Source organism: Phyllostomus hastatus, unplaced genomic scaffold (assembly GCF_019186645.2).
Source record: "Phyllostomus hastatus isolate PE091 unplaced genomic scaffold, TTU_PhHast_1.1 phas_scaffold_93, whole genome shotgun sequence".
Lineage (NCBI taxonomy): Eukaryota > Metazoa > Chordata > Mammalia > Chiroptera > Phyllostomidae > Phyllostomus > Phyllostomus hastatus.
Genome location: NW_025334042.1, coordinates 30,309,586 through 30,334,299, shown reverse-complemented (window position 1 = coordinate 30,334,299; position 24,714 = coordinate 30,309,586). Strand labels below are relative to the sequence as shown.

Genomic DNA, 24,714 nt, shown 5'->3' with positions numbered 1-24,714 from the left:
CATACTGCTATACTTTCTTAAATAGCCCTTGAATTCTTCATAATTACATTATCAGTTAAAAGGAATCCTGGAGTAAGGACAGTGCCCATGGTCGAAGGCTTTTATTTATGTGCCAGAATTCACAATTATAATGCTGTAGAAATAAATATACAGTATATTGTAATGAGTGCACTGTTGGAAGCACATGGCAGGAGTTCACGTCCCGGCTCCGCCATTTTAGTTGTGTGACTTTAGGCCTTATTACTTCTTTCCCTCGATTTCTTAATCTGTAAAACGATATCAATGTAGTATTTATCTCTTATTGTAAAGATTAAGTGGGGAATAATATGAAAAATGCTCAGAGAATACCTGGCACATTAGAGACAACCAACAAGTCACAATCTGTATAGGAATGTTCAAAATGCCAACATCAGAAGAAAGAACAATTAAATTCCAAGGTAACTCTGATCTTCAAAGCTATTCAACAATTCTGTAACTCAGAAGTAGACTGAAGACAACAGGAGAATCGTAAAAACTCACCTTTCAAAACAAGACAAAATATCTACAATTTTTGCAAATTTGGGTTGAATTGTCATGGATACACAAGAAATTGGAATTTACACCTCTCATTTTTAGGTTGTTAAATTAAAATCTTTTCTCTGATTTCCTACAATTACTAGGGAAAGGCCAAACTTTTGCTCATTCTCAATTAAAATGTTTTATGATTCATCATAAGAATGTATATCATATACCCCAGATTTATATCATCTTGGTATAGTATATAAGGCATAAAACCCTACCATACTCAGATTGGCATTATTTCTTTTTCCATTTATTCTGAGCAGCAAAACTCATTTTCTCAGTAAATAAAGTTTAGTGAAGCAATGAGGCATCAGTCCCTATGGGAAAACACAAGGTTTTCTTGTGAGATTTCTTCAGAATGGATGTAGAATTTGTGTAAAGAAAACCTAAATAATTAATTAAATGAATAATCTGACAGAGATGTAAAGATCAAAAAGATACAGCATTGATCGTCTCTAAGAGTAAATGTCAGGCCCTGGCTAGCATAGCTCAGTGGATTGCAGCACGGGCTGCAAACCAGGCATCTCAGGTTCAATTCCCAGTCAGGGCACATGCCTGGGTTGCAGGCCACGGCCCCCAGCAATCGCACATAAATGTTTCTCTCTCTCTCTCTCTCTCTCTCTCTCTCTTTCTCCCTCCCTTCCCTCTCTAAAAATAAATAAATAAAATCTTTTTTAAAAGAGCATAAAAAAAGAATAAACATCAAACAACATTTGGCTACTTTACCGCAGTCATGTTGGGATGTACCTTGAACATTGAAACCACTGAGTCTTATATGTTTGGTAGTTGCTGAAGTGTGGAGTGTGATCTCTACTTCTCTCTCTATCCCCCCTTATCACTCCTTAGAAAGGAGAAAATACTAATTGGGCTTAATTCCAGGACACCTAATGGACCACGTGTGTGAGTGTATGGGAAAATGGCACAAGGTGTGTGTATGAGGCGCTGCAATTAGGCATCTTCCCACCTGAGCAGCAGAAGGGATGAGGGGAGGTTCCCCCTCAGGACAGGACATGCTTTTTGATCAAAATTGTTCCTGTACGAACAGGAGTGCTCAGGTATCCAGACCCTTGGAGCCTGGCTGCTGATTAGCATATAATTCGGGAAGAAAGGCCTTAGATCTTGAGATTTGACTTCATGCTTTGGCTCCATTTATCAGTGACATTTGGGTGGGAGTTTAGGGCATGTAGCCAAGCAAAGTTAAATGCTCTTTGTCTTCCCATTTGGCCTCTGTATATACACTCAGTCCCTGGGACTACCTGGAGAGACAGTTATCTAGGCCAGCAACTGTCAACCTTTTCCTTCTAATAGCACACATATACTAATTACTGAAACCTTGTGGCATACCAGATAATATACTATATTTTTTGCTGATCTGATCAAAAATATGTATAATTTTGATTCATTCACACCACACAGCTATTGTGCTGGCTGTTGTAATTTTTTTTATCTGACAGTCTAAGAGAAAAAAGGTCAGTGCCCCTGACTAAATAGTCAGCTATTGCATGTTTTAAAAATTCTTGTGGTACATCAGTTGAAAATTGGTCATCTAGGCCAAGGCAAGAGTTGAGCATTTCTGGACATCTTAGCGTTAACAACATTTAAAAACACCTCAATATCGATCCTACTTAAAACTGTAGAAACAGTGGGAAAACATTTACAAAGAAAAAAAATAGTACATTCTCTCTCTCTTTTTTTAAATCTTTAACATCTGCTATGATAAATCTTTAACAAAGGGAGACCATACTTGCAGAACTCTGCACAACTATTTATATGGCAATCACCAGATGTAATTCTAGCATTTTCTTTTGTTGTTGGTTTGTGAGGGGTATGTCTTTTGCAGAGGAAGGGGTGGACACTCAGTTGTGTTCCCATGAATGATATGGGATATAAAGATTATAGGAACCTTCAGAGATTATAAAATACAGAAATTTCAGAATCATTACTGTACAGCTATAAAACTAGATATCTGTAAGTTGGATACAATGAGAAATCATCAGATCCAAATTTATTATGTTACTGGAAATGAAGATCTCTATTTCAATGTCCCAGTTAAAGAAAATGCACTTATTAAAATCTCGTTAACACTTCAGTAACATTTGGAAAAACAAGATAAAATTAAAACAAAAAAAACAGCCATTTTAGTATGCTTGCTTCTTAAAGCATATTCAGTCTCTAGGGCAAGAATGCAAGAAAAGACAACATCTTACCTGCCGTCTCGGTCCCAGTCATACACCTCTACTTTGATTGTTCTGTCCAGGGGAAAACACACACAAAGCATTACTTAGTAAGATAAAAATAATATATGATTGAGAATCTAAAAATAAGTTGCAGCTTTTTTATGTAAAATAGTATATATGCCTGAAGGTCTTACAAAGTAGATTGAAGTTGCTTTCGCTAATTGTATTGCTATCACTCAATGAATGTCTTAACATAAGTTTTTAAAATCTGCACGGATTCTTTGGGGGAGTAGGGAAAGTGTCCGGGAGTGACGTGTGGTTTGACAGAGCTCCTTCCACAGCAGGGAGGCATCCAGCTACTTCCCTACTCTTGAAAAACTGTGTTAGAGCAGGATTTCTCATCCCAGAACAGAGCAGAACCACACAGAGAGCTTGTCAAAACATAGCTTGTTGGACCCGGAGTGGCTGGTTTAGGAAGCTTGGGTTGGACCTGAGAACCTGAATTTCTACAAGGCTAATCAGGTGATGCTGAACCACATTATGAAGATGACTTTCGAAGAGAAAGAACAACTAGTTAAATTAAGTCACAATCCTATTAAATGAATAAAATGACAGTCAAGTAGTATGATAAATTTTTAAACAAAAATAATAACATCGATAATCAACAGTTCCTTCTATATTAATTAATAGAATAAACTTCCACTTTTCTAATATACAAGTAATAAGATACATAGATTGATTTTTTTTTCCTTTCTATTTATTTGTTTTCCTTTTGGGGTGAATAGGGTTTTTATATTATAACCCTACAAAAAACTTTTACATGAAAAAGAGTTTGGATATTAAGAAATTTTCAGGTATATAATAGAAAGATCTCCAAGACTACCACCGACACCTACTTGTAAAACATCAGAATCTCCCTGTTCTAGATCTATAGAACTTAGATGATTCAGCAACCACGAGAACAGTGTTGTCAATAGCATTTTCAAGAGTTTACAGGGTTGATAATATATCTAGCCATAGTCTTATATGTCACCTATTTACTTGTTCCAATCTAGAAAGACAATGACAAGTGAAAGCCTTGAGGCAATGAAAATTCTGGAATGACTTTTGCATGCTATTTTAAAAGTTAGACTAATATTCAATATAGCACTTCCCATATCTTTGTTCTTGGGAAAACAGTATAGCCAATTTTAATTTGCCAAATTATTCCTCTTCCTCCAAATTACTGTGGATTTAAAGAAAAAAGTTATTTTTAAAATTCTAAATAACTCACTCATTCTTTTGTGAATATAAATTTACATTGGTGAAGAAGCCACTTTAATTTTTTTAACTGAATTAGGATTATTACATACAAAATCTGTAGTGAATAATCAAAGCTCTCACAAGAGTCCCTTATTTTACCTGTCATAGTCACCATTGCACAACGCTCTGACTGAGATCTTGAATGCTTGCCAAACAGGATTCAGAGTGTTTTTCACAACTTCTGTTTTATGACAAATTGTAAAACTGTAAAAAAAAATTTTTCTCAGTTATTTTCATGATTCAAGTATGATATATTGTTTTAGTTGTCATTCTCTCCTTTCTTTTTGTGCAGAATAAATGTTGCCAGTCCCTTTGTTGCTGCTATATTATTTAATAAGGGATTTGTGATATTAAAACTTTAAAGATTAGCTCACTATAATACAAAGCAATAATATTTTGAATTGAATTTACTATAAATGATATTCTGCCAAATGTTCAGTAAATTCTAAAGATGCTTTGTAAACAAGCAATCTCTAAAACTTGAGATGGGATATTAAGACAGTGAAAAATATCCATGGGTCACTAAAAACATGACAGTTAGCCCTAGCTGGCGTAGCTCAGTGGGTTGAGTGTGGGCTGCGAACCAAAGCATCACAGGTTCGATTCCCAGTCAGGGCACATGCCTGGGTTGCAGGCCATGTCCACAGTGGAGGCCACGTGAGAGGCATCCACACATTGATGTTTCTCTCTCTCTCTCTTTCCCCCTCCCTTCCCCTCTCTAAAAATAAATAAATAAAATCTTAAAAATATAAATATTTTTTAAAAAGCATTAACATATATATATTAAAAAAAACATGACAGTCGTCAAACCCTGAGGAAAGCAGTGTTGCTGGAGTGCTGGGGACAAACGCTGGGTTTGAATTGGCTTGAGAAAGAGATGAGGAATTGAGGATGAGTGTATAAACAACATTTTGGGGGAGTTCAACTTTAAAAAGAAAATGAGAAATTGGGGGTAGCTTAAGGGGAACTATTAGTCAAGTGAAAGGTTTTGTTGTTGTTACTTTTTAACTCTTTTTTTGTTTAAAAAAAGGAGGAAGTAATGGCAAGCTTGTGGGCTGAAGGAAAATATCCACTAGAGAGGAACCAATGTGCGATTTGTGAGAGAAAGAGGAGAAAGGCTGGAGCACTGTCCTCAAGGCGGGTCCAGGGGACCAATGCAGGAGTCACCTTTCAGGTGCACTGAGGACAAAGCCACAGTACCACAGCATGGGGTGGATGCTGGGACAGGGCCATACGAAGTTCTCCAATTGCTTCCATTTTCTTATGATATTAGAAGCATGACCAGCAAAGAAGAAAGAGAACAGAGTGCTGAAGTGTCTGGGAGAGAGGAAACATTGATGTATTAATGAAAAGGAGTAGGATCCCTGGGAGCCCATGGCCCTATTTAAATTAACATCATGCATTTTAGTGAGACCTTCTTCATCTAAATTGTTGGTTCCATACATCTGAAGAATTCCTAGAGGGACAGAAGATAGCAACTCAAGAATACACAAGAAGGAACAGATCCACAAAGCCTTAAACCCAGTTTCCTGATTCAATTTCTAGTGTTGTCTCCACCAAACCATTCAGTCTCCAGACATTAATAGAGTCTCATAAATTGTCTCGCCTAATGTGAATTTATGCAGCAGTTCACGAGCTATAAAATGTTTAAAATATTTTTGTTTAGAACAATACATGAACCTGGTCCTCACCAAGACCTTAGTCACAAAGTATTCCAAATGCAGGGCTCTCTCTGATGGTCATGAACACGAGACTATTACACAATTACTGCCGTGAACATTCTGCACTTAACCCCCACAAGAAAAGATCCTCTTTTGAAAAGCCTTTGAGTCCATTATGCTTCTTTCAGGATAAAGAGTTTGTTTCTTTTAAGATGTCAAATAGGAATATAATATAAAGAGATCAAATATTTATTACAAAAATTATGGCATCATACCATCCCCTTCCTGGTAGTATCCTCACCCATCTAAAGAAACTCATGTTACTAAATTGAAAGAGCTCTGTGGTCAATATTCTTAGAGTTGACTCGCTTAAGCAATTTAGAAACCACTGGGGACAAAAGCTATTAAAATGATAGAGAAGACTCAGAAAGGTATAATCAACATATTTAAGGCAAAGGGAAGAAAAACAAAGGGGATAAGAGAGAGGTAAGCAGGAAACAAAAACAGGGACCTACATAAGAAAAGGCAAGAGTGCACAAAAATGTTTCAGCAAAATTCATAGAGACACTATTATACATATTGTTTTGTTTTAGACAGAGACATCTGCCCTCCTTCTTAATACAATACATACTTAAAGATCTACAAATGGGCTTTCGATTCTTCCCTTGTATCATATTCTACTATATACTAAGTCTTTGATAGAGAAATAGAAGATAGATGATAGATAGATAGATAGATAGATAGATAGACAGACAGATAGATAGCAGTGGGCAACTAACTGACCATCTTCAAACCCACATGCTCAACAATCTACTGACTTCTTTTAGGCCTCTTTACTTATGGTTAAATCAAAACTGAGGTTACAGTCCTAGTATCACCAGCCATAGCAATTTAAGGCTCTGGTACTTGAAACTTCTTTTAAGACAGCGACTCATCTTCTTAGTGAGCTATTTATTAGCCAGGCAGTCATCTGTCTTCTATTACTCATTCTCACCCGCAGTGCATTAGATGTGATATAGACAGCAAAATCTCACTAGAAATTCCAATACTAATGTAACTAGTGAAAATTCTGGCAGGAATCTGATATAGTTCTTTCTAGCATTTGGGAGTACTTTTATATAAATATAATTTTTGTGGATGCATTACAAATAGCATTATAAGAAAAAATTATTAAATAATATATATTAAAATATTTTAAATTAAGCCACTTGCCAAAAAACAGCTATTCCAAAGGAAAATTATTACCTAATTATTAATACAGGCCAAGTTACCAAATTACTGTGAAAGCAGAAAATAAAAATGTATAATTATGTATTATTAATGTTTTTATTTATGCTTCTGGTGGAAATTAGTTTTACTCTTTTCTGTAAAATAAGCTGCAAATATACTAGGCAACAGGCAATTTTTGTAGTAACTCCCTATTCAAATAAATTCTAAAAATAAGGCTAAAATCACAGTAGTCAAAAAAGAGACATACATAAAAAACTGAGGAGTAAATAAATTTTGCTCATTTAAAACAAAATGCATATATTAATGCATTAATAAGTATGTTTTAATATATATATATACTTAGATCCAGCAGGTGAATTCGTTTTATGTGTAAATATATGTGGAAATTTTTCTGAAATGAGACTCACCAAATTTTAGTAATAATTGTTTTTAAATAATTTGAGATTTTTGGATTACTTGTACTTTAATTCCTTAATATTTAGATTTCATTTCATGAATAAATTATCATCAGACAAGCTTAATAAATTTATGCAATGTAACTCTCACCAGTAGCATTATATACGTGATATATTGAACCAATCTTTTCTTTTTAAGGATTTTATTTATTTATTTTTTAGAGAGAGAGGAAGGGAGAGAAAAAGAGGAGGAGAGAAACATCAATGTATGGTTGCCTCTCATGTGCTTCCTACTGGGGACCTGGCTCACAACCCAGGCATGTGACCTGACTGGGGATCAAACTGGTGACACTTTGGTTCGCAGGCCTGCGCTCAATCCACTGAGCTAAACCAGCCAGGGTGAAGCAATCTTCATGAACAAAGAAAACTAGAAGAATAAAAATAGAGAATTCAGGAAACAAGTAGTTCAGATAGGAGGATACATGAAAATTGCGATTCAAGAAATTCTGAGCTCATTCTTTTGTTTTTCTCTATCTTTGAAATGACTGGCATATATGATTATTTTCTTCATTGTCCAATATTTTTTTGCATGGATCAAATCTGTGTTCAGTTGCCAATGTTACTCTGATATCTTAATCACCAAAATAGAAGTATGTAAAATCCAATAAATAATATGACACCGCAATAAAATTAGCCAATAGCCCAGTACCTGCATCAAAAAATCCCACAATAATAAAGCATCATTTTCTACTGCCCAGTGTATTCACTTTAAATAGCAAATGTTTTATTTTTATGTAACATTTACATACTTATTAATAACATTAACATGTTAAAGAGTTTTATTTTTAAGTAGCAGTAATGACAGTTTTCTTTTTCATTCCTGTCTGCTCATTTTTATTTTCTAAATGATGTTTTCTCTTTAGCAAATGTTTTATTATGCATAGTTAAGGAAGACAATATAAGAAACACTATAAGGTAATAATCACAACAGCAGCTGATATTTACATTTTTCCAAAGTGACAGGCAAGGTTTTAAATGGTTTTTGCATAGTAACAATGTAATACTCTGAACAATCCTATTAGGTAGCTATGATTATTAGGACCATTTGGTGAATGAGGAAGCTGAGTCTCAGGTGTAAAAACTTTCCTATAAAACTCTCTTGTGTGCCACCACAGTACCTTTTATACACTGCTTGTATTCCACAAAGGTCGTTTTATTATAGCTATGTCTGTGAACTCATTTTCTACAGAGTTTTCAAGACACTCTAGGACTGTCACATAAAGGTTGTGCAATAATATTTGTTTTAACAAATAAATGACAATAAAGTTGTTTTTCTTTACAAAAAAAAAAAACTCTCCTATAGTCCCATAGCTATTTAGTAGCAGTGTCATGATTTAAACAATGGCAACAAAACCTTAGCCCATAATTTTGAACACTAAACTTTCACATAAATATTTGTATTTAAATATGAATCAAAAAAATGATAAAATATATTTAGCGGTAGAGTCCTATGTATTAAATTATATTCTATACCCATGGATACCTTTTCAAACCACATAAAAACTAGTCTAATCATGACTGGTAAAAATATTCAGATTACTAGAATGTACTGAAAAAATGTTATTCAGTGTTAGATATTATTGGAAAAAACCCTCTAGTATTAAAAAATAATCAACCCATGAAGTCCAAATTCTTCTTCAAAAAAATAAAGTCTATAACAAAATACATTAGATCTCCACAAAAATATAATTTTCCCATACTAGTAGGGCAACATTATAATTTTATAAGTAAAGAGGATATGTTTTCATGAAGCTGAAGACCATTAGTTTTAAATATTTAAAAAAATATATGAAGTGCTTAGGTTATGCATTATTATTGAAATATAAAAATCACATCAGTTTTTAAAATAGAAAAATATTTTACTGTTTATCAATTTAATGAGCTCTGAGAAAAATAATTTAAATAGCATCCTTACTATAGGGTTACAACAAATAAAATATAAATCTACCTGCCATCTTCATTACTTCGATAAAATACAAGAAAAGGATCTGATTTTCCAAAGAAGTCTTTCTTGTCCAATTTGTTAGCACAAAATTGCATCAGAACAGCATCCTGAAAACAAAATTAATAAAATAGCTCAAATAACTAGAAACTGTAGATCACAAGCAAGACTTGACAAGAAAACAAATTTGCCACTTGAATGCAAATGACCAAGTGTGTGAAAATCCCAGGCAACATAAAATTGCTTTTTAAAGGCCTGTGGGACTGAAAAATTGATGTAGTAATTGTTTGATCTAGTAAAAAACTATAACTTTTTAGAACTCTCTAAAAAGTCACATTTCTTTCCTGAAAAGTGAAATTAAACTAGATGACTCCAGGTACCCAATATCATAATACAAATCTTCATTCATATCTCCAATGATCTGAGTACACATTTTTAGAACATAAGCATTTTTTTTAATTGCTGAGGAAATGTTTACTCCACATCTACTCAGCACCGTGTTTTGTAGTAGATGCTAAGATGTATTAGATGAGGGACAGGACAGACCCAGGCTCCGACCACACAGCTGGCCATCTAGAGGGGAAGTAATGCTCTCTCTTAATTATACACAAGCCCTCTACAATGTCTCAGTAACTACACTGCAAAATAATTTCTATTACATTGTATTTCAAAAAAGCAACTCACCTTCTTTTTCATTTCATTTTAATTTTAAATAAAGATCTGTATGTTAACCACCATGTCAAACCAATCATTTGTTATCAATTTATATTACTCAAGCATCCATAATCTATGTGATTTAGCTTAAACAAACTGGGGTGTCATAAATCAAGAATATGAAATATTATTCAATTAGGTAGTGTATGCTTTTAAAAAGGTAGAAAGTATATGGTAATTTTAATGATAACATCATTATTTTGGTTTGTTTGCTTTTTAACTGAAAGTAGATGTTAACGATTTTGGAAAGAGGTGAAGGGTTAGAGTAATTCAGATCAAATCAAAGAGGCCACAGACTTAAATTTACTATTTGATGAAAATGTTAACAATGACAAAAAAGGCATTCTCTTATTCACCACCTCTTTATTTTGGCTGAGTCCAGCCAAATTTATTAAGCACCCTCCTATAATGCTGTTTTTCATTCATTTATTCATATACTTGCTTAGCAAACATTTCTCAAACAATACTTCAGAGAAGTTCATGCTCTAGGTTTCTCATTTTGAAAAGCATTGTTAGAGTGTCATTTTACTTAGGTACTTAGACTATAGATGTGATCACTCCCACCAGAGGAATACTCACATTAGAGTGGGCATTACTTTTCTAAGCAGGCAAGAACGATATAAATATCATTAATAACTCAAGCTTTTCAACCATGATCACTTTCCAAATCTGAGGTTTAAAGATTAAAATTTTATATGGTGTCCATTAAAGAAGCAGTGAGAGAATCACCTGGAGAATTGAACTACAAAATTAATGGCAGAGTTAATAAGAAAGGGCTGGGTTTTTGTTTTGTTTTATTTGTTTTGAATGACCTTTCATCTTCGCATATATTAAATGCCCTTGGGTGAGAGTGGTTTTCTAAGACCATGGGACAAGGACCTTGTTCTTGCAAAGAAAAAAAAAAGAAAAAAAAAGCCCCTTGAAGAGATTTTCCCAAAGCACTTCGATCAAAACACAAACTCCCAAAAAACATTTCAAACTGTGAATTAAACTTCAAAGAGATCAAATATTATTAAAAATAAATTTTCATATGATCATTGGTAAATATAATAAGTTGTAATTTTTCAAAGTATATTACTTAAGACTTGCAAAATGGATAATCAATTTAAAATAAACATTTCTTTCAATGTACCAACTTACAGAAATTTAGGGAAAATATATTTTGCAAATACCCAGGTTAATAACATAGCAGGGATTTAATCTGTAACAAGCATGCAAAAAAAAAAAAAGAAATCTAATATCAAAGGAAAAAATCAAGCATTTACTTATTTCAGAAATATGCAGGCATCATTGAGAAGGTTTTTTTTTTAATCTCTTATGCTTAATGCCAACTGAGAGAATTTTCTAATGTTTCTTGAATACTCCACACCAATATAACAAACTTCCTATTGAAAAAATCCACTTCAATATTTAACAAACACTTCTAGTAAGTTCAGATCTAACTTGCTTCCCCAACAATTTTTTGAGTTCAGTTAGTGGTTCATCATGCACCCAAGTGATCAAGGAGCTGTTCTCGATGTCTCCCTTTTCCTTACCCTTCATGCCGCCCTTCACCTTGTTACACCATTCCTCAAAATTTCACTTCAGCTACACTGGCACCACTGTCGTCTGAGCCAACCTCCTCTCTCACCTGGACATGTACAGTGGCAATTATTCTTTTCTCCCTCTTCCACTCTTGCACCTATCCAATCCATTCTCCAATCAGCAGACACAGTAATGTTCTTAAAACATGAAAGAAATAATGCTGTACATAACTCAAATGCCCTTTCTCCTGTATTTCAGATAAACTGGACCTTTAACATGGGCTACTAAGCCCAACACCAAAGGATCTGAGCCGCCTTTCCGCCTTCATTTGGCAAAATTTTACCTCAATCATCAGCCGTTCCTAGGCCCCAGTCATCAAACACCAGACATACTTTTTGACCTTAAACAAGCTATGCACTGCTGGAATACTTACTCTTTGCTGGCAAACCATTCCTTAGGGCTTCGCTTAAATGTTATTTTTTTAAAGAGGCCCGCATGACATCCTCCCCCATATAAATTACATTGTCCATTGTCTCTCTTATAATACATTTGATCACTTAGTACGTATTATGATGTATCCAAAAGAGATCGGGTGTGTTCAGGGTGGTATGGCCGTAGACATATTATGATGTATTCACCTGCATAGTCACCTGATAGATGTCTGGTTTTCCACAAACTATGTAGTCACTAAAGACAAGGCCCAAGGTTGTTTGTTGTTTTTTCTCACCATGGCATTCCAAGCATTCATTTCTGAGACTAGCATGTTTGTACAATATTGTGGAATCAACCCATCAGAATGAAAAATATTCCTGTGCATAATTTCAAGTTATTTGTAAGCTATGATTTATACATCACTCAATGATGCTTTTTTTTCTTTCCACAGAGGAACCATCTGGGGGAGGTATTAACGATTAATTTGCTGTACAAATGAAAATTATATAAACTAATATTGAATGTAAGCTACAATTGAAAAAATGTTTAAATTAAATTAGAAAAAAAGAATATCAGCATTATACAAATGCAGAAATTAAAGCTCCAAGAATCTAACCTCACTCATCTAAGAAAGAGATAAGACTGAAAAATAGGTGAAATTTAGTCCTGACCCCAAAGCTTATCCTCAAGTTAATGTCTCACAATATGTTTTAAAGAGAAAAAAAATCAATTTATACAATGTGAAATGTGAAATAAAATTATTTCATTCAAAATTCTAAATACTTTTAAAATATCCTAAAATGTAAATTTAAAAGTCATGGTCACTCCTGAAGTAACTATGAACATTTCTTTTAATACATTTGTTTTTTCTATTATACTAGCATAGCAATGAAATATTGTTTCAAGTTTTATACATATTAGTAATGATGTTACCAATAAGGTAGCTATGTTCTGTAGCTAAGAATCAGAACATAGAGTATATAAGGTGAAGTTAGATCAAGATTCTAAACAATGTATTAAAAATATCAGGTCTACAATTTCTAAGTATAAGAAATATGTTCACTTATTGAAAGATAATTCCAGATGTGCTTAAAGCTTTAGTAATAGAAAATAGTAAAATTGCCTCTAGATCACTAAATAACAGATTCTACTTAATTTACATGGAAGCTTTAGAAGAATTTTCCTGTTTTCCAAGCAAAACAATAGAATTGAAAGTGGAAGGCAAGTAAGATGCAAACTGGCCACACTCGATATGTGCCTTGGTATCTTGGTTTTCTTTTGAAATAGATAAATAAAAATGTGTTCATTGACATGTTTATACAAAATCACCTTATTATCACATTTTGACACAGATGTGTCAAAGCATGTAATTTTCACTATATCTTACTGACCTGAAACTTCTTTTTCTCCTTCCTCCCTCAAAATGCAAAACTGATCATACACATAAACAAATTCAGAGACAAGAAGTGTAATAAATGATTAGATGATACCATTAAAACAAACCATTGTGCCAGTTTAACTAAAAAATAGAAGAGGAAGCATTATTTCTGTAATTGTAGTATTTTTGCAAGGTATTTTAGTATGCATAAAATGCTTTCGTATACATTATATTTTTATATTTAATGATATGGTAGTCAATTGTCAGAGATGGAAGAAATTTTAAAAACATTCCAGTGACTGGTTCACATGTTCAGCTCCCCTGCCTCTGTCTCCTACAAATACTGAAAGGAAAACACAGAGCACCCAAGTGACTTGGTAAGCCGAAGAACAAATTACTTGCAAAACCAAAACTCAACTCAGTCTGACAGTCTTCAACAGCATTATACTATAAGTAGTTTCTGGCATTTTATACGTGAGAAAACTGAGACTGGGGTGGCTGTGACCTGCCCAGCGGATAAAGACAATGGAAGAAAACAAATAGGCCTCAATTTGAATGCATCTTTAACTGCTTAGAATCTAATATTCTTAAAGACTTTATTTATTTATTTTTAAAGAGTGGAAAAAGGAGGGAGAAAAGAAGAAAAACAATGATGTGTGATAGAACTATCCATTGGTTGCCTCCTGCATGTGCCCTGCCTACCTGGCCCACAACCCAGGCGTGTGCCCTGACCGGGAATCAAACCAGTCATCTTTCACTTTGCAGAACGACGCTCAACAGGCTGAGTTGCACCAATCCAGGTAAAAATCTAATATTCTAGTGTAATTATCTCCACCAGCTTCTTATTATGCTTTCCATTTGTTATTTCACTATCCCTACCCCAGAATCCCAAAGGTAGACATTAAATTGGAATACTCAGTATCCATCACTTGCTGGAAAGTACTATCATGTTTTTCTGACTATACAGCTTTTATACACATACTTATATATATAAAACCACAGTGATTACCTTTACAAAAAGCAACTTGAGATTAAAAATAAAAACTTAGGGAATAAATAACACCTCCCCGTATGAAAACTAGGGCCAATGTCACAGTATTAAGTTTTGGTACTTTTTGTAGAGCTTCTGTTCCTAAAAACATTGTAAATAATAAAGCCCTGAGATGCAATTTCTTTTCCCCAGAAATAACAACTCCCAGGGATCCACTGGCCACACTAAACAGACAGGACTGACTCCAGACTCAGAGAGGCATCATTACTCTCAGCGCAGAGTGGCACAGCTATCAGCTCATCCTGACAACGGTGGAATCCGCATCAGCAAATCATAAATAAACTAGCAGTTTTCTAAAAATACTGACTATGTACTTCACATCATCATGTTGCTAGTTGACTTTCCAAGTTGACAAAAGAGGGCACGATAATGTATATTTTGAATTAATTCAATTAGAAATATGGAAAAACAAGTATGTTATGCAAAAGGGCTACTGTCAAATGACTAGAAATGTTCCTTTGAAATCACACATATGTCCTCAACATGTTTGCAAGAACTGAACTGATTGGTACAATTGACAATTCTTTATATTAATGTCCCCCAAATCATAATGATAATAGGTTTTATTCTGAAATCTCCTATACCTTAAAGACTGTTAAAATAACTGATTATTCTATTTGGACAGAATAAGTCTCTCTGGTTCTATTCTATTATGGAGACCACATAATAGAATATAGTCTCTCTGGTTAAAGTACTAAGTATTTAACATGATTTTTATAAGTCATAGAATTATTACTTTTTGTTTTTAAGTATATTTTATTGATTTAACACATAGTTTCAATTATATTTTGCTAAAATTGTTCAAGGATTAATTGTTTAGATAGAGTGTCAGAAATAACATTTTAAAGAAGTGTTGGAAATACTATTTAAACCAAAGAAATACTTACTTACCCTGCAACAGTTTAATTCCTCTGCTGTAAGTATGATAGTGCCACATTTCTTCCCTGGAATGCCTCTAAAACAACAAAAAATATATTTATATGCATTAATATTTTATATTTATAATATATATATTCTATTTTTATATAACCAATTAAAGAGAATACTACTAATAGGTAGTAGTATTTCCTAACAAAATATGTACCCAGTTCCAACATTGATGTTTTTAAGGGACCCCCCAAAAAGAGAATTATCTTTTGGAGGGCAGGTCCCTTGTAGTACAGGTTTCCCCTGCTACGCGAGTGTTCAAGGAACCCATCTGTGTCAGTGTATCAGTGAACCAGTGTCCCAGATGGTTTTATTTGTACCAGCACGATGCAACAAATACATAACCCCTTATTCTCCATGTATAAGGGGACTGGAGTCTTAGTATCTTGACTGAGAACAATGAAGAAGAGTGGAAAGTAAAAATTTTCTGAGCTGTTACAACATCAATGAAATTCCACTCACTCTAAAATTGCTCTATCTTTTCTTTCTTTCTATTCTAAAATTTCTTCTGGAGAGCACCACTCGGTTTTGAGCTAAAAATGCCAGCTTGTGCAGGAAAACGCCTATCACAAAATCTTGTTTCCTCTATCACTTTACTCTCCATTAGGGAAATTGTATCAGGATCTTTCATCTCTCCAGGCTTTTATGACTAAGAGATCGATTAATTTATCTTTTTATGTTTTTTCCAATATTACATGCATCATTTCTCAGTTTTCTAATCCACCTGTATGTCTGTTTTTCTTCTGTCTGTACATAAATATTTTCAGCATTATCAAAAACTGAACCTTAACTGAATTTCTACCTAAAAATACTTTGAAATGCTGAATAAAATTGGAAAAAGTCTTTATAAACGCTCTGATAATCGGGCAGGAAAGCAAAGACCAATCAGAAAATGAACATGGAAAGCCAGAAAGACACGCAGAGATGAACCCTGGAGAGTCTGATCTTGGGCTTGTTTTTTATGGCTTCTTACAGCATAAAGATAAAAAGCAAAAAAAAAAAAAAAGACACAAGGGAGACTCACAAGGTGAGGATTTCAATAAACGGTCAACTCACAGCATAGGGCTCTGATCACAATGGCTGTACTGACTGATTGTAGCATGAATTAGATACAAACCTCTCTTTTGGGGGGGCCTACAAAATAAGTCTCTGCTTTAAAGCTTGGTGATGAATAAAAGAGAAAAATATGCCTCAATAATTCAGAGTTTAACCAAGCTTTCTGCCTTAATTTCTATTACTTAACCAAAAATTCAGTAAATGAAAGTATCATAACTGCCTGGTAAATGCAAAACCTCTCTGAAGGAGTTTACCTTGAAACTACTGTACATCTCAAAATATTCTCACATTAAAAGTATATATATCACTGGAGGAAAATGTACCATGTATCAGAGTCTCCAGAAACAACAGACTGTAGAATCAAACACAAACTTAGACTACTGAACATGTTACACATGGTATATAAAATGGAAATATGCATAACTAAAATTTAAAGAGAAAAATGGAAATCTGAGTAACTAATAAAAACCTACAAAACAATTGAGACTATTTGGAGAAAAAAAACAAATAGAACTTCTAGAAATAATAGAAATAGACATAGAACCTCAGTGGATAAATTTAACTACACATTAAACACAACAGAATTAGTGAACTGAAAGGTGATGGTAAAGAAATTATTCATAATGCAGCAAAAGGAGGAAGTCATAAGAACTATTATAAAGAGGATTAGAGACATGGAGGACAAAGGCAAAAGTTTTAATATACATCTAATCAGAGGTCTAGAGGAAAAGAAAGAATGAATAGAAGAGATGCTGTATTTGAAGGGAGAATGGCTCAGAACTCATGATAAAATGAATTTCCAGATTAAAAAATCCAATGAATCACAAGCAGAAAAAACAAAAATAAATTTATACCTATACACATAATAGAAACATTATAAAACACCAGAAATAAAGAGTGTGTCTTCAAAGGATCCAGGGAAAAAAGATAGACGACAAAGCATAAATATTAAGCTACGAGCTGACTGCACAGAAGAAAGATTAGAAGCTGAAAGAAAACTGAAAACATATCATCAATGGTTTGAAAGAAAATAACTATCACCCGAGAATTGTATACAGTACATGTTTCCAAAAAAAAAAGCATGAACTACCAGTATTTTCAAACAAATAAGATTTGAATAAATTTAAAGCTGAAACCCTTTCTTCAGGAATTGCTAAAGGATGGACTTCAAACTGAAGGAGAATAATCATAGACGAAAAGTCTGAGATAAAAGAAGAAACAATAAATATTAAGTAAATAACAGTACTGTGAAAAACTAAAATAAACACAAGTGGATAGTGATAATGATAATCAGTAAGGTGAAAATTTAAGTTAAAGTCTTCTGATGGTGTTTTATTATTCAGGAAGAAAGTAAAAGATGCCTTAAAGTAAATAGAATTTGATAAATTAGTAAATATGTTTTAAATCTTCTAGGAAGGTATAATTTTTAATGACTTTATAACCTAAAGTCTAAAAAATGAAAATTGTGGACAGGTGTTTTAAAAATACAATGAATTCAAAAGAAACTAAAGAGAACAAGGGTGGAGCAGATGAGAAGACTAAGTAGGTGATGAACATAAATCTAGAGGAATGGTTTTGGGAAATGCATGTTAATAAACTAAATGCTCTAGATTAAAAACAAAAATTGCTGCTCTGTAAAAAGAAGTAAAATTCATCCTTAGCTATTTACAATAGACATCAAAATTGAAGGATTTAGAAAATTCAAAAGAAAAGAATGAATACACTAAGGGGGAAAATCATCTTAATGAAAACCAGTATATATACATTAATAGCAAACATATAGATTTTAAATTTAAAGATTGATAGAAATGGCTGCTGTGTAGTAACAAAAGCTTTAAAAAATTAAGAAGAGATATATTAATACTATATGTATCTATATGCTCTCATATATATAAATATAATTATAAAATCTGATCATACTTCTACAAAACAACAAATACACCATTATGCAGAGCAATGTTAATCTGGCAAACTAGTTTGGCCAGTGATCAAGGTTAACATCACTCACCAGTGATGTCATATTTACGTCATGTACCCCTGACACGATGCAATGAGAAGGCTTCACCATCATGGCCTTCCCCTCCAAACCCATAACTCAAATCTAACCACAAGGAAAACATCTGATAATCTTAAATTGAGGGTCATTCTACAGATTATCTGTTTTGTACTTCTTAAAACTGGCAAGGCCATCCTAAACAAGGAAAGTCTGAGAAATTGTCAGAGGACAGAAGATCCTGGGAGATAGGATAACTAAATACAATGTGATTATAGGAGAATATTATGAACAACTGTATGCCAACAAACGGGATAACCTAAAAGAAATGAATAAATTCCCAGAAACACACAACCTATCAAGAATGAATCAAGAAGAAGTAAAAAAAAATCTGAATAGACCAATAACTAGTAAAGGAGGTTAAATCAGTAAGCAAACACCTCTCCGCAAGGAAAAGCCCAGGCTCAAATGTTTCTACTGTCAAATTCTCCCAAACATTTACAGAAGAATTAACATCAATTTTCCTAAAATCAATCCAACAATTTGAAGAGGGGGGAACATTTCCAAGTATATTCTATGAAGCTAGCATTACCCTGATACCAAAGCCAGACAAAGTCTCCGTAAGAAAAAAATAAAAACTATAGACCAATATCCCTGATGAATATTGGTGTAAAAACCCTGAACAGCCCTGGCTGGTGTAGCTCAGTGGATTGAGCGCGGGCTGTGAACCAAAGCGTTGCAGGTTCGATTCCCAGTCAGGGCACATGCCTGGGTTGCAGGCCACAGCCCCCAGCAACCGCACATTGATGTTTCTCTCTCTCTCTCTCTCTTTCTCCCTCTCTTCCCTCTCTAAAAATAAATAAATAAAATCTTAAAAAAAAAAACCCTGAACAAAATGCTAGCAGACTGAAATCAACAACACATCTTATATGTAGAAAGCCCTAAAGTTACCACATTAAAAAAAATGTTAAAACTAGTAAACGAATTCAGTGAATTTGCAGGAAACAAAACCAACATAATAAAATCAGTTGTGTTTCTATATACTGATAATGAACAATGCAAAAAAAAAAGAAAATAATTCTGTTTACAATAGCATAAAAATAATATAATACTTAGGAATAAACCTAACCAAGGAGGTGAAAGGCTTTTACACTGAAAGCTATATAGCATTAAAGACACAAATATGTGGAAAAATATCCTGTATTCATAGATTATAAGACTTTATATTGATAAGATGTCCATATTACCCAAAGCAATCTATAGATTCAACATAATTTCTATTAAAATCCCAGTGGTATTTTTTTCAGAAATATTTTTAAACTCATCATGAAATTGTATGAAATCTCAAGGGACCCTAAATTGGCAAAACAATGTTGAATTAAAAAATAAAAGAGGATTCACACTTCCTGATTTCAAAATTAATTATAAAGCAGCTACAGTAATTAAAAGTGTGGTGCTGGCATAAAGAAGAACAAATAGTTCTGTGAAATAGAATAGAGTACCCAGGAATAAACCCTCACACACATGGTCAAATGATTTTCAACAAGGATACCAAGACCATTCAACGAGGAAAGTACAGTCCCTTCAATAAATGGTGTGAGGAAAGTATATACTCACATAAAAAGAATGAAGTTGGACCTTTATTTTACACCATACATATAATTCAACTCAAAATGAACTTAAATGTAAGACCTGAAACTATAAAACTTCTAAAAGAAAAATGGCGAGAAGGATTCATGACTAATTTCTTGAATATGACATCATTTGCACAGAAATAAATTGACAAATCGACTGCAAACCTGAAAACTTTTGTACCTCATAGAAACATAAACAGAATGAAAATTCATGCTATGAAATAGGAGGATGTATTTGCAAATCATATATCTGATAAAGAGTTAGTATCCAGAATATCTGATATAGGTTAATATATATAAAGAACCCCTTGAACTCTATGGGAAAAAAATACCATATAGCTTGATTTAAAAACAGGCAAAAGACCTGAGTAGACATTTTTCCAAAAGTGATATACAAATGGCTAACAAGTACATAAAAAAGTGCTCAACATTACTAATCATTAGAAAAATGCAACTTAAAACCACAATGAGATATCACCTCAAACCTACTAGGATGGCTACTATCCAAAAAAAAAAAACGAAACAAACCACAGAAAATAACAAGTGTTGATAAACATATGTAGAAAATTGGAACCTTTGCATACAATTGGTGGGATTTTAAAATGGTGCAGCCACTACTGCAAACAGTATGGAGGCTCCTCAAAACAGTAAAAGTAGAACTACTATTGATATATGATTCAGCAATCCTACTTATGTCTATATACCCAAAAGAACTGAAAGTAAAGTGTCAAAGAGCTATTTGTATACTGATGCTCACAGCAGCACAGTTCCCAAAAAGTCAAGATGTGGAAGCAATCCAAATGTCCATCAACGAATGAATGGATAAAATGTGTATAAACATTAAATGGAACTATGTTCTTTAAAAGGAAGCAAATCCTGTCACAGGCTATGAATGAATAGTCCTTGAGGTCATTTTGCCAAGTGAAATAAACCAATCACAAAACAACAACAACAACAACAACAAATACTCTATTTTCCACTTATATGAGTTGTTTAAAAGTAGTCAAATTCATACAAGTGGAAAGTAGAATGGTGGTTACCCTTGGCTAGGGGAAAGGAAAAGCGAAGCTGTTGTTAAAGGGTATGGAGTTTCAGTTTTGCAAGATGAAAATGTTCGGGAGATTGGTCATATAACAACGTGCATGTACTTAACACTGATGCAGAAGATGCTAAATGATAAAAATAAACAAACCAATCTCTCAAACACTTGATAATACTACAATGACCAGTTAAGATTATTCTAAGAATAAAAGATTATATAATGTTTCAAAATCTAGACCTTAAAAGTAGGAAGCAAAAGAAAATGTGACCAGAATAATGAAGAATTTCTTTGACAAGTGATAAAAAAGTACAAATGAAAAAGAAAACAACTTAAAATTTGACACTAAAATTGAGCATTTCTATTCACCAAAACACACCATAAAGAAAATATCAAGTTAATGGAACTTTTTATGGTTTTACTGTGGTTTATTCATTTTTTCATTGCTGTATAGTAGTCTATTTTATGAATTATAGATTCACCCAGTATTAAGTTGCAGAAATTATTCATAGTTTTTAGATTTTTTCTACATAAGCAATAAAACAACAAAAATTATCATGTATTTCCTTACTATATGCCTGGGAATAGATTTCTGGGATCACAGGATGTTGCAGCATGGAAAGGAAATAGCAGGTTAAGTAACAAAGAGCAGCTAATATTACTTATGTTTATTTTCTCGGAGAGTGAAAAGGTAAGGCTGTAAAAGACTGGCAGTGAGGACAAGAAAGGATGTGTGGGAGAGCACTTGAACATGGCAATGGTCGCTGCCCTTATCTGTGGTTTTGTTTTCTGTGGTTTCAGTTACGTGCAATCAACCATAGTCCAAAAATATTAAATGAAGAATTCCAGAAGTAAAGAATTCCTAAGTTTTAAATCATGTGCCATTTGAACTAGTGTGATAAAATCTTGCATGTCCTACTTTGTCCGGCACAGAATGTGAATCATCCCATTGTCCAGAGTGTCCTCACCGTAAATGCTACCCACCCACTAGTCACTTAGTAGCCATCAGGGTTACCACATAAACAGCCCAATAATTAAACACTCTGACACTGAAAGGCAAAGGCAAAGAAACTTAAATTTTAGTATATGAGTTTTCTTATGAGATCCAATTTTCTGAGGAAATTATGTCACTTCCAAAGGCAAAAATAAAAGACCCATGCAAGCAGTATTTCAAAACTAATTATTCATTCAATTTAAATCTAATGCACTTATCTTTCTATGCAATATGTTTTGTGTCTAAAATATTAACATAATGTCATGTGTAAGATTTTTGCCAAATCGGTTATCACAAAAGAAAACACACCATATTCACTGTGATAATATGTCATATCCCAGAAAACTAAGACTTCAGCTTTTGTTTAAAATTCATTTGTTATTCAAGAAATTCATGTTACCCTTTAATTTTTAACATTATAATTAAATTAAATGTGCATTTTATAGTTAGAATACTACATGTTGACATTAAAAGGAGAGCAAGATGGTTATTACCATGGTACAGAAGTACAATGAGACAATCAATGACTCGATACACCATTTATCAGTTAACGAAAACAAAGTAAATTGCTCATAATCTCTGATTATTGAGATTTCCTTTCAAAGTAATTTTTAAAACAATGGTGTGATGCCAGCTCTGAATTACAGTGATAAATCTATTCAACTACAGAAACAGTTTTCTTACCTAAAGATATACTTTAAATTTTAATGTAGTAAAATGCTTGTGTAGCAATAATACTAAAATTTGAAAATTCTGTCCCAAGTCTTGGGAAACTGAAATGTAAAGTTACAAAGTGCCAATGTTAAAGTGTTCTTAACAAAAAAGAAAAACCATATAAACATGACTATTATGCTGGAAACTCAGCTGAATAAACATTATTAAATCCTTACTATTTACAAAACACAATAATGATTTTCTACAATACAGGGGGAAAATACTTTATTTTTTAAGTCCTTTCACAGTTGTTATAAGAAGAAAGGGTGGGGAACATATTCAACCTGAATTTTACAAGGTTGTTCAGGTGATTTGCCTCAGCACACTGTGGAACCCACAGGTGCCATGGTTCACAGAAGAATTAGTAAGAACAAAGCAGGGATATCTACAAGTGCATTCCTTTATTTTTTTTTCCGGGTGGACCTGCTTAAGAAAAAATAGACAATTTAAAATGAACAAAAATAGAATGAATGGAAGAGGGGAAGAACCTTCACTATAATGCTGGGAGAAGCTAGCAATTCAGTTAGCTAGAAATGGCATATTTATATATTAAAAATGAATACATTGACATTGAAATGCCCTTCCTGAATTTTGAAAGGGAAGAAAGCAGTGCTTTTAGAAATGGAGGCAAGTCATCCTGCCTTATCAAACGGAAGGGATGATAAGAACACTGTACAGTTTACTTGTCAGCATATTATGAATTCAAAATAATGATTTTCCAAAAGATTGGGAAAAAATTTGATGTACTTTTTTACTTCTTTCCAAAACTAGATATAGATTTCTTTAATTTCTGTCCAATCGTCGTTTTATTTAGGCTGTGTTGGCTCTGAGACAAGAGCACTTCCATCTTAGGTGACCACAGAAAAGAGTGATTACAAAAGAGTGATTACAGTCACCCTGGGGTAGAGATGAGAGAAGTAGAAAGCCATTCTCCCCCTTACTTCTAGGGTTATTGCCTTCTTCTCAGTCAACAAAGGGAAGAAAAAGAGTCTCGGCACACATCCTATGGAAGCCTGGAGTAAGTCATAAAAGTTGAGTCTTCATGACCCAAGATAGGTGGAACAAACAGAAACTTTTGAAGGGATGAGCACTGTTTACCTCAGGAAAAAAGTGGGACATTGGACTAGGCTTGCAGAAGACTCGTGTGGGTAAGGCAGTGAGAAGGAACCTCGTTCCTGAAATGACCTCCCAGAATGGGTATCCCTTGAAAGCTCTTCTTACTGTCCAGAGATGTTGTTGACTTGTAAGTAAATAGTTTTGTACTACTAAAATGGAATAAAACAAAAAAGATTTTAATTTCTTTCAAAGATGTACATAAATACATTCATTTGTTGACAGCAATATAGTGCTGTGGTTAGGCATATGGCCTCAGAAGCCAAACGCCTCCTATTTGAACTTTGGTTTCTCCAGACTCCTTTTAGTTTCTTCCTCTGATAATAAGGGATACTAACAATATCTATCTGTCCACCTCATAATGGTGCTATGAGGCTTTGCAGTGTATAAAACAGGCTGAATAGCAACTGACACATTATAAGAACTCAATCAAGTTAGCCATTAGCATTGTTTTAAAAAAACCTCTTTCCCTCTCACTTGCATTGATAACTCTGGTATTTTTGTTTTAATTTTAAAAATTCACCACGCCCTTTCACTTACTTTGATGACAAAGAAGCCATTGAGTCTCAATAGAGGAGCAGAGAGAATCCCCAAAAGTTTGTTACAAATACTCATTTCATCAGTGGGTTTGAGCTCAGACCAAGGTGTTTTATTCTATGGTTGGCCCATAAGAATTGTTCTTTACCCACTGGTTTGTTTAACTAGAGAACTATCTAGCCTTCATTTTGAATCCCCAAATCAGCAAATTAGGCTGTACGCAAGAGGGGAGAAAAGAAAAAAGAGCAAAAAAATTCACAGTAGAGGAAACTGTAGTTTC

General features: G+C 33.6%; 1 protein-coding gene across 1 annotated transcript in view; it reads right to left on the bottom strand.

Moving 5' to 3' along the window:
- The window catches only part of CPNE8 (copine 8), a 177,034-nt gene that overhangs the window by 75,805 nt on the left and 76,515 nt on the right, over nucleotides 1-24,714 (bottom strand). Inside the window, exons 7-10 of the mRNA XM_045829970.1 lie at nucleotides 15,319-15,382; nucleotides 9,335-9,438; nucleotides 4,140-4,244; nucleotides 2,769-2,810 (exon numbers count right to left, since the gene is read on the bottom strand). Of these exons, the coding sequence (XP_045685926.1) occupies nucleotides 2,769-2,810; nucleotides 4,140-4,244; nucleotides 9,335-9,438; nucleotides 15,319-15,382 (315 nt within the window). The remainder of the gene's footprint in view (nucleotides 1-2,768; nucleotides 2,811-4,139; nucleotides 4,245-9,334; nucleotides 9,439-15,318; nucleotides 15,383-24,714) is intronic.